This window comes from Nyctibius grandis, unplaced genomic scaffold (assembly GCF_013368605.1).
Source record: "Nyctibius grandis isolate bNycGra1 unplaced genomic scaffold, bNycGra1.pri scaffold_189_arrow_ctg1, whole genome shotgun sequence".
In the NCBI taxonomy this organism is placed as follows: domain Eukaryota; kingdom Metazoa; phylum Chordata; class Aves; order Nyctibiiformes; family Nyctibiidae; genus Nyctibius; species Nyctibius grandis.
Window position 1 is genome coordinate 4631 of NW_027167562.1, and position 10995 is coordinate 15625.

General features: G+C 51.4%; 1 protein-coding gene and 1 long non-coding RNA gene across 2 annotated transcripts; one reads left to right on the forward strand and one right to left on the reverse strand.

Moving 5' to 3' along the window:
* Positions 1 to 1702: 1702 nt before the first annotated feature.
* Positions 1703 to 2512, forward strand: LOC137677390 (proline-rich protein 2-like). The gene has a single exon (XM_068424694.1). The coding sequence runs from the start codon at positions 1703 to 1705 to the stop codon at positions 2510 to 2512; it is 810 nt and encodes a 269-aa protein (XP_068280795.1).
* A 4151-nt stretch (positions 2513 to 6663) lies between these two features.
* On the reverse strand, positions 6664 to 7323 carry LOC137677391 (uncharacterized). Its single transcript, XR_011050270.1, has 2 exons — positions 7226 to 7323; positions 6664 to 7127 (listed from the first exon to the last, which is right to left on the reverse strand). It is a non-coding gene; the product is annotated as an uncharacterized lncRNA (long non-coding RNA).
* Positions 7324 to 10995: the final 3672 nt, after the last annotated feature.

A 10995-nucleotide genomic window follows, 5' to 3' on the forward strand; every position in this document is an offset into this window, starting at 1 on the left:
CTCCGCGCAGACGGAGGCGCGGACTCAGTCCCCGAGGGAAGAGGCCGGGCTCCCCGCCGCCAGGAGGGCAACTCACCTCCCTGCTGCTCGCTCCGGACAGCGGACACCCCCCCCGTCTCGTTCCGGCTCCCACTCCCTCCGGTTCTGGCTAGTCGAAGCTCCAGCTCCGCACTGAAGCCCCACTTCGCTTCGGCTCCTTCTCCTTCAGCCCGGCCTCGGCACGGTCCGAAAGCAATCGCTGTCACGTCGGCACTTTTCCTATAAAACCTCATAGCTGTACGTCATATAAATATGGATTAGTTTGCATTATGGTTTAGTTAATATCCGTTCTAAAGTGGCGCACAAAGAAGAGCGAGACTCAAAGAGGGCGTACAGGGTCTGAAAAGCACCCTGGCCCCCGGAGACCACCTCGGACGTTCAGCTCGGCCGGCCCGCTGCGTGCCGGCCTCCCCGAACTTCGGGCTCGACGTGACCGGACCACCGCCTCTGGGCAACGTCCACGCACCCTGCCCACCCGACGCTTTCCCACGCGGCCCACGACGCCCTCCCGCTCCCCCACACAAACGGCCCATCTGCCTTCTGCTTTTGGCCCCCGAACCAGCTCACGGAGCGCCCGCTGCGGAGCCCAAAAACCCAGCTGCCGAGCCTGCTCTCAAGTCCCAAAAACGCAGCGCTCGGCCTCTGCTGCCGACCCCAAAACCACACCAGCGAGTCCCCTCTGTCAGCTCCCGAAAACGCACCGCTCACATCCGCTTCTGAGCCCCCCGAAGCGGCCGCGGGAGCCCGTTCTCGAGCCCCAGGAACACAACACCTGGCCTCCGTTATTGGGGCCCCAAAGCACCTCACCCCGCCGGCTTTCTGACCCCCCCTGCAGCCCCCACGTGCGACGCCGAGGGATGGGGGGGCTGCAGCCACCCCGCAGCCCTGCGCCCCCAGGGCCCCACGGGCAGTTTTGGGGAGCGCTCGGGAACCGCGCAGGGCCCGGCCCCGTGCCCCTGCGGGGCGGCACCACCGCAGCCCGGCCGGCGCTTTATTAGCGCTCTCGCAGGCTTTACTGCTCCGCCATCTCCTGCACCGCCGCGCCCGCCCCCCGAACCCCCCCGAGGCCCAAAAAGTGCCCCCGCGGGGAGCCGGGCCCAGCCGCCCCGGGAGCGCAGACCCGCCCGCCCCCACGGACCCCCCCGGCGGCAGCAGCCGGGGCCCTTTCCCCCGCCCCATGCGGGCACCGGGACCCGCCCGGCGCCGCCGGAGCCCCCCCGCGCCGCCGCCGCTGCCCGACACGCGCCGGCAGCGGCAGAGCCTGCCCGGCCCCAACACCGGGCAGCTGAGAGCCGGACGGGGCTGCCCCTGCTCCCCCCAGCCCGGACACGGGCTCGGCCCCAAAACCCCCCCGGCGAGCCCGGGACAGCGTTCGGCCCGGGGCCGCTTCCGCGCCCCCCCCCCAGTCCCAGGAGCGCAGAGCTCGGACCCGCCCGCGAGAGCCCCGACCGGGGGATCCCCCCTCCGAGACCCGCCGTGCCCGCGGCCCCTCACCTGCCCCGGTGCGGCGCCATCGCCCACGCGGCGCGGACCGGAAGGAAGCTCGTGACGGCCCGGCCCTCCCCGCCGCTGCTCGTGTGCCCGCGCAGGCGCCGCGCCGCGCCCCGCCCTATTGAAGCACCGCCCCGCCAGGGACCCGCCCCCGCCCGCTCCAGGCCCGCCCATGCCCATGTGTGGTGACCCCTCCCCGCCCTCTCCCGGCTCCGGCCCCGCCCCCTCAGGGGAACCTTCCAGCTCTCTCGCTCCCGGGCCCCCAGCGGGCAGGAGACCCCCCCTGCACCCGCCGAAGGGGCTCGCTCGCCTCGCGGTGTTCCTGGCCCTGCCCCGCCGCCGGGAATGGCCCCCGTACCCCGCCGTGCTGCGGCAGCCGCGGCCCCGCTCCGCACCCGTGCGGTGCCGGCGCTGCAGTACGGCGCTCCGGCCGCGAGGCGGCAGCAGCAGCGAGGGCGCGGCGGGCGGCGCTCGACCCGGGGCGGCACCGGCGCTGCCGGCCACGCTGCGTGCGCCGAGCGCCGCCGGTACCGGGCACGTGGGGCGGCAGCGGCGGTTCCTTACCGGGAGGCAGCACCGAGCGCGGCGGCATCGCCCCGCAGGCCCCGGGACCGCGGCTCCGCATTGCTGTGACGGGCGGGCAGCAGCGCGGGTCACGGGGGCGCCACCGCCGGACCCCGCAGGAGACCGGGCGGATCCGGCACCGCAAGCGCCCCCCGCGCCCCCGCTGCCCGCGACCTTCGCGGTCCAAGGGACGCCGGGCCCTGCTCACCTTCTCCCTCGGTGCAGCCGCAGCCCGGTGACGCCGGGCAGCCGTTACAGACTGGCCCCTGCACGGCCACCCCGGGCGGGGCAGCACCGGCGCCCCCCGCAGCCACCCCTTCGCGGGGAGCGGCCGTCGCCACCAGCCTCGCTGCCCGCTCCTGGGGCTCCTCCGGCCCCGGCCGCAGCTGGAGCCCAGCGGGAACAGGCGGCTGTGTAATTCCCACACCACCGCTCAGCACCCACGCTCTGGCCCCTGCTGCAGCTTTCTGTTGACCATAACTAATAACCGTGGTAATGATACGTGTGCTGCAACTGACCGAGCACCCGACCTGGAGGGGAGCCAGGGCTCTAATGGCACGGATTTCTCACTTACTCAGTATGGAAATGGCTGAAGATGGAGTCCAGTGAAGAAATGAATTCGTGTAAGAAAGATCTAAAGAGCAGCAGTTCTCGCCTTTGCCAAGTCCCATTAAAACCCGTGTGCGTGCCGTGTGTGTGTGTATGTGTGTGTGTGTGTGTGTGTGTGCGCGCAAGTGAACGTAAATCCAAAACCCAGAGAACATTATCAGGAGCAGAAAGAAAGCACTGTACCTGCCTTTGTTTAAGACACGTAAGGGTTAGTGAAAGAGATAAAAAGAAACAAAGTATTTATTGTTAAAAGCTTTTCTACGAATCACTCAGCATCATACAATGAAGATATGGTGGCTACAGAGTAGAGGGAGTCTCTCTCTCTCTCTTTCTCCCCCCCAAACCCTTATACACGTATTTGCTCACTCTCACAAACCCACAGCTGTATTTTTTTAATGGAGTTCCTTTCTTCAATGAGATTGCAAAAGGTGTATTTCATACAGGATCTGGCAGAACAGATACATCCTATTAAACAACAGAGCAGTTACAGAAAGGGGACCTCTTCAGGGAAAAAAGAGCTCTCTTCTCCCCCTCATCTCTTTGCACTGCCATAAAAGGGCTCTCAACACAAAACCAGGCCAAAAACCCCAATACCCGACTAGTGTTTTGGCAGAATTAGGAGCCCCAGGATATGCACCAATATTGATACATGCACTAATACTTTCACTCAGCTTCCACAATTCTAAACAACGTGTTGTAAAAAACCTGCCAGCTGAAACAATGTCTGCACTGCAGCTACCAACCCTGCTAAGCTGAACAACTGAACCCCTGTATGTAACAGTGGAAAATGTTTGGACAATGTGTCTCAGAGTTATCTGCAGAACATTTGGTTCTGTCCCGCACGCCCACCTCCCAGGCTGCAGGCGAGCTGAGACTGGCTCTCCCCGACATGCTCTCTACATGTACACACACACACGCACACAAAATACACTGACCCACGTGGACTGTGCTATTTCCAACAGTACTCGGCACATGATCCTGTGCTCTGTCTTACTGGCACTTCAGTGGCACTCTGCTCCATCTTTTTGTTTTGTTTCCCACTCCTGTATTCTCTCTATTCCACAATCAAACATTTGTTTTCCCTTTAATTTCTAAGCAGCACTTCGTCTGAATCCTGACTCATGGCCAACAGCACAAAGGACTAAAAAGAGGGTTTCAAACCTGCCATGTCAACACTTCAGCTCTAAGATACATTTCCCTTCTATTGGTACTCCAGAATTCTGTTTTAGCCCTTTCCTAGTTTGATGCTATATTTTCTAACAATCTATATTATCATCTATACATTAACTACTTCTCTGCACAGAATGTTTTTTTTTCAGTATGCACAGATTTCATAGAATCAGTTTGGTTGGAAAAGACCTTTAAGATCATCAAGTCCAACCGCTAACCCAGCACTGTATTTGTAGTGTACTGTGGCAGCAGCTGAAGACCCCAAAACATCTTCTTGTCATCTTTTATACACACAAAAAGATAACCACCCTGAACTTAAAATGAATTTATCATTCACAATCTGCCACAATAACATGCCTGTTCAGTACCACTGCCTTTCATTTTCCTATGCCCACGCAGCATTTGGTCCAGTTCCTCCCAGTACTGCTCCATTATTTCTCTTCAAATATAACTTATCTTTTTTGCAAACAAGCAAGCTCCTGGCTGCACTCCTGGAACAGAGGACAAAATTTCTCTCTGTGTCTCTTCAGCAAAAGGCCTGAACTGCTTCTGAACACAGGAAAAAAGCACCAAAATCTCAAGCCCCAGTTTCACCAAAGGAAAGACACTTGACAGCTATTCCTAAGATTCGCTGTTGGTGATCAGTCTTTTTCTGTATAGTAGGAATATGGACAGTGGGATATAAGCATTGAGATTTTGGATTGCCATCTTCAGTGCCATCTACAGCACACGCGCGTGCACTCACACGCACTTCAGTATAGCGTTGGTGCTTAACACAGAGTCACCTTCCAGTGATTGTGAACACCAGGCAGCAACACCACGTTAGTTTCGTTAATTTGCCCTGAAAGAGACTTGGAAACAGATCCATCCACTTAATTCCACAGAGAGATTCTAAAGGCAGGCTGGACTCCGTTATGTGGCCAGCTGTGGCACGACTGAAATTTCTCTGTACAAATACTTGCCACTTCAATGGGAAAGTTCTCAAAAACCAGAATGTGCAGGCAGACATCCTGCAGGCATCTATCCTAGTCCCATGCCCTTCTCACACCCTTGCGTATCTTTCTCTGCATTTCTTATCCCTGGAGACGGAATGCATCCCCTGAATGTAGCTGCTCTGTTTACCACATACAGAAAAGAGTTTTATACACTGGACAGCATGCACACGACCGACACCGCAGTGTAATAAATATGGAAGCACAGTAGCAGATGACCCCCACTGTTTTCCCTCTTAATGCTTGCTTCTAGTCCCACTAGTGGAGTCCCAAAGTAAATAAGATTTCAAGTCGTTCACTGTCTGGCAGCCTCACAGCCCCTCGTTATACTGAGTTTAAGACTGCAGGATTTCATGTTTTACTGTAAAAAAGAGGTTTTAACACAAAAAAAAGTTCCAAATGAAGCCATTCCTGGTAAGAGGCCTCAGGCAAAGAGGTACAGCTATGCTTTTCTTACACCAATGGTTTTGCACAACGGTACTGCCATCATATGACTGCAATTAAATGTAAATTTGCCAAGACATCTCTGAACACAATGGGTCAGAGTAAAGCTATGGCACCATAAATGTGAAAGCAGAGGTATTAAAGAGAAGGGTGGAAGAGAAGACTCTGTCCTCTGTGACTGGACAGAATAAACTTTTAAGTTGAACTAAGAATGAAATTGGCAAAGAGAGCAGAAGAGAAAAGGACAATGCTACAGCAAAATGCATTATTCAGAAGAGCTGCGTCCCTTCTGTACCACATGTGAATTTGATTCTCTTGCCAAGAAAGTGGAAGAAAGGTTATGAAAAAGAGTAACCTAGAAGAGGACTTTGAGTGCCGCATCATCTGGACAAGGAGTTATACTTTGGCAGCTGCTTTTTGGACTAGAAATCATGTTGGACCATTAATTACAAACTAGTCTATGCCCTACAAAAAATGAGGGGGGGAGGATTTAACGAAGATGTCCCTGCTTCCAAGTAAATATGGTATAAATTATATGGAATTTGTCGTACATTTATGAAGAAGATGGTTTCCAAAGGATACGTTCTCTGCTATTGAAGGCTGATAGTGCTTTATAACTCAGCAGCATCCTGTATAACCAGTATGTATCATGTATGCAGGAACGAAATAATCCACAGTAAGAGGCAGTTCACCTATGATCAAAATGTGAGACCAATCCAGGGACTCTGTTAACATCTTGAAGTGAAGAGAAAACTGCTACGTTATATGAAGTTAAGCTTCCTGGATTCTGCACTAACTTAACAATAAGGGAAGTTCTTTCCAGTGCTGATCCCAGCTGGCAAACAGAGAAACACTTAAGAAATCTCGTATTTTACATATATGCTTATTGTTAATATCTGCTCTGTTCAAGGCAGGTGTCAGCAAAGCACCGTTAAGTTATTTTTATTTTCTCAGAATGCCTCACTTCTTGCTTCAACCTCAACTTTGCTAACACCACTGAGGATGCCTACGAAGCTCTTATCCCAGGGATAATTCTCTGCCTCTCAGTACAGCACATTGATCATATCCATCTAGTGATACCTGGTTCAAAGTCTACCTTTCACTGCAGGGGCAAGGGCAAGAAGAAGTATTAGAGTTTGCAGAAGAGATGTCCTGACTATGCTTCTTTCTTCCAGAGGGGCTCTTCATTCCAGGAATGAAAATCCTCCTAGTTTGTTCTTTCTCATGGTGAGATGGCTTCTTGCACTGCTGCAGCTGGAATAAAAACTCTATTCAGGAATATAAAGCATTCCACAGCTTATAAGACAGATTATCTTGTCCAATTCCAGAGAAATTACTATTTGAGACTCTTAGGTAACACAGGATGAGAACTGCATTTATTTCTCTAAATCTGTAGTCTCCTATAACACCCATCTCAACCTCCCCCATCAATGGCACCCACGATTCTGTGCATAGCCCATTAGGATTTGCTGTGTAGTGTCTGAACTTTCCGCTAAAACTTAATGATGTGTGTTGATGAATGAACCTTTAATCTTCTTTAACACTGACACTTGTACGGCGCAGTCTCTGGCCTGGAATGGTTTGAGACACCTCCCATGGGCAAGATTTTCAGGGGTCACTCTAAAGCTGGTGTTCTGACTGGTGTGTTGATGGTACGTTCCCATCCAGTCAGGAAGCAGGTCCATGTGTAACAGTGAGCTAAGTAACACTGAAAAGTCCACTGGTTTGGTGGTCATGATGCCAATGGGATCTTGCGAGCAGTGCTTATGTGTTGCGCACTCCCAGAGATTGTTCCAGTTCCTGCCGGCGCTGCTGGATCTGAAAGAAAAAGAGAAACTGTACAGTTCAGCAGATTCAATTGTTCAGTGGCAGGAAGATTAATTTACAAGCCAGCAGCACGGATAATTCCTTCATACCTTGCAGTAGAAATATCTGCTCACAGCCTCTTGAGACCATGGCTCATGATAAAATTCAGCTCTGCGTTCTTCCTCTGGGTTTCCAACTACATCAGTCATCACCTGTGATAAAAATAAAAACATTTTTCACTATAGCTCTTCTAACACATAGAGAAACATTCAGATTTACCTACAGTCAAAATTTATCTACACTACTACATTAAAAACATTCAGGGCTGTTCTCTAAGCCCAAGGCAAATGGACAATGAACAGCACGTGTGCTTACTACCAAAACAAGATGGTCACATACAAACTATGAACAGTGAACAGCTCCTACCCTCTGCTCCTCAGCTGTGCCAAGGAATAATTCTGGACACCAGTAGCTGCCCAGGCTAAGTGCCATGATCTCTAACAATTTAAGAGCATGGGCAGTTTAGTTCCAGTGCCCAGGAAAAGTTCCCTGGCACTGTATGTTTTATTAGCCTATGGATCCAAAGAACTGCAGTAGTTACCCATACACAGAGTAACAGCTTGAAATCGTTAAGGTATTTACCTCAGAGTGAACCACAACTCTATACCAGCGTTGCCCTTATCTCAAAGCATCTCTTACCTTCATTTCAAGGAAAGTTCTGATGGGGAAAGCATTAAGGAAAAATAACACTATTGAAATCACAGAATCAACCAGGTTGGAAGAGACCTCAGGGATCATCGAGTCCAACCACTGCCCTGACACCACCATGGCAACTAGACCATGGCACTAAGTGCCATGTCCAGTCTTTTCTTAAACACATCCAGAGATGGTGACTCCACCACCTCCCTGGGCAGCCCATTACAATGTCTAATAACCCTTTCTGGAAAGAAATGCTTCTTAATGTCTAACCTGAACCTCCCCTGTCGAAGCTTGAGGCTGTGTCCTCTTGTCCTATCGCTGGTTGCCCAGGAGAAGAGGCCGACTCCCACTTCACTACAACCTCCCTTCAGGTAGTTGTAGTCTGCAATAAGGTCACCTCTGAGCCTCCTCTTCTCCAGGCTAAACAACCCCATGCAAGGAACAGAAAACCCTAGTAACTCCAAAATGGCCACAGCCCTGAGCTGATTTTTCAGTCTCTATGTAACTGCCAAGAAAGCGAGATTTGAAAAACCGATGCGTTGTGAAAGGAATTAGTGGATGGGACCACCTGGAAAAGCGCCCCTAGGGACTAAGAGGCTGAACAGAGCGGGCAGCTCTGTAAGGACATTTTTCTTAGAGTGAAAGAGCTCTCAATTCCCACGTGTAAGCAACTGGGCAAGGAAGGCAGGAGACCAGCATGGCTCAGTAAGGACCTGCTGGTCAAACTACAGCGTAAGAAGGAAATGTGCAGGCAGTGGAACCAGGGACAGGCATCCTGGGAAGAACACAGGGATGCTGCCTGGATGTGTAGGGATGGGCTCAGGAAAGCTAAGGCACAGCTGGAGCTGAATTTGGCAAGGGACGCGAAGAATAATAATAAGGGCTTCTACAGGTACATTGGCCAGAAAAAGAAGATCAAAGAAAAAGTACACCCCACCCCCGGTAAATAAGACAGGAGAACTGGTGACAACCAACATGGAGAAGGCCAAGTTAATCAACAATCTTTTTCCCCTCAGTTTTCAATGGTAATCTTTCTGCCCACATCTCTCAAGTCCCTGAACCTCAAGGAGGAAAGAAGTCCCTCCCATTGCAGGAGATCAGGTTTGAGACCATCTGAGGAACCTGAACATACACAAGTCCCTGGGACCTGACAAAACGCATGCCCGGGTCCGGAGGGAACTGGCTGATGTAGTCACTAAGCCACTTTCCAACATATTCGAAAAGCCATGGCAGTCAGGCAAAGTCACCAGTGACTGGAAGAAGGGAAACGTAACACCCACTTATAAAAAATGGTGAAAAGGAGGACCCTGGGAGCTACCGACCAGTCAGCCTCACCTCTGTGCCCAGTAAGATTAGGAAACAGATCCTCCTGGAAGACATGTCGGAACATATGGAAGGCAGGGAGGTGATTAGAGACAGCCAACACAGCTTCACCAAAGGCAAATTGTTTGTGATTAATCTAGTGGGCTTCTGCAACGGAGTGACTGCACTGGGGGGTAAGGAAAGAGCAACCGATGTCATCACCTGGGTCGGGGCAACCCTCAGTATCAATACAGACAGAAGGATGAAGGGATTGAGAGCAGCCCTGAGGAGAAGGACTTGGGGGTGATGGGTGATGAGAAGCTCACCAGGAGCCATCAACGTGCGCTGGCAGCCCAGAAAGCCAACGGTGTCCTGGGCTGCATCCCCAGCAGCGTGGCCAGCAGGGCGAGGGAGGGGATTCTGCCCCTCTGCTCCACTCTCGTGAGACCCCCCCTGCAGTGCTGCGTCCAGCTCTGGGGCCCCAACAGAAGAGGGACACGGAGCTGTTGGAGCGAGTCCAGAGGAGGCCACGAAGATGATCCAAGGGCTGAAGAACCTCTGCTCTGGAGACAGGCTGAGAGAGCTGGGGCTGTTCAGCCTGGAGAAGAGAAGGCTCCGGGGAGATCTTACTGTGGCCTTTCAACACTTAAAGCGGGCTGATAAGAAAGATGGAGAGAGACTTTTTACCAAGGCCTGCAGTAATAGGATGAGGGAGAACGGTTTTAACCTGAAAGGGGGGAGATTTAAATTAGATATGAGGAAGACATTTTTTATGATGAGGGTAGTGAGACCTTGGCCCAGGTTGCCCAGAGAAGCTGTGGCTGCCCCCTCCCTGGCAGTGTTCAAGGCCAGGTTGGATGGGGCTTGGAGCAACCTGGTCTGGTGGAAGGTGTCCCTGCCTGTGGCAGGGGGTTGGAACTAGATGGTCTTTGAAGGTCCCCTCCAACTCAAACCAGTCTGTGATTCTATGATTCTATAAAAAAATAGAATTCTGATGACTAAGTCTCCAATACCACAGAATCAAGGGTAAATATAACATTATTAGCATCTTTTGCAGAGTAGTATTGTGCAATCACAATTCTGATGCCAGCAGGGTAGAATATTGTAGAAAAGGCCCTTATGGGACTGGTTGTCAGTCAAGGAGAACACTGAACGACTGCTCTATGTGTGCAGCTAGAGAAGCTCCACACCACCTTTGTTTGTAAGCTCTTCAAGCTAAATGCTGCTTAATTTAAACAACCTTTCATATGCCTGTCCCATTTCGAATACAATATAAATAATAATAATTGTAATCTTAACAGTAGATTTTTGTAAGACTATTGACTACAAACTAGACGTTTATATCTGAAAGGCAATTATTTTATTAAAATAATTTCATGGATTCATTAATATAACTGGTTTTGAGGCATCTGAGTTAAAGACACAAAGTGTGAAACTTTGAGGAACAGATTATTCATTTTTGCTGGCAAACAACTGAACTTCTTTACATTCCATTTCTTGGGTATCTCAAAGGCAGCTGATATTTAATCTGCCTATTTTCTTAAATAAGATCAAATTATGAACTAACAAAACACCCAAATGGTGTTATTGTACTATAAGATGCTCCTGCTGAGTTTTATATGGCTCTGATTTTACGGAGTACACCAACACAGCCCTGCACTTGCATCTTACTGTCCGACCACAAATTCACCCACCACCCCCATTAAGCACTGCTGTTCCACTGGAAGCGGAATACAGCCTGAACTGTCTTTCCTGCGTACTGTCTGCTCTGGGATTGCAGTATTCCACTCATTGTCTGTCTTCCACCACTTTTCCATTCTGGATGCTTTAGCTATACTCTATATACATTTAGATAAAATTCTTACATTCTGGTTCCACT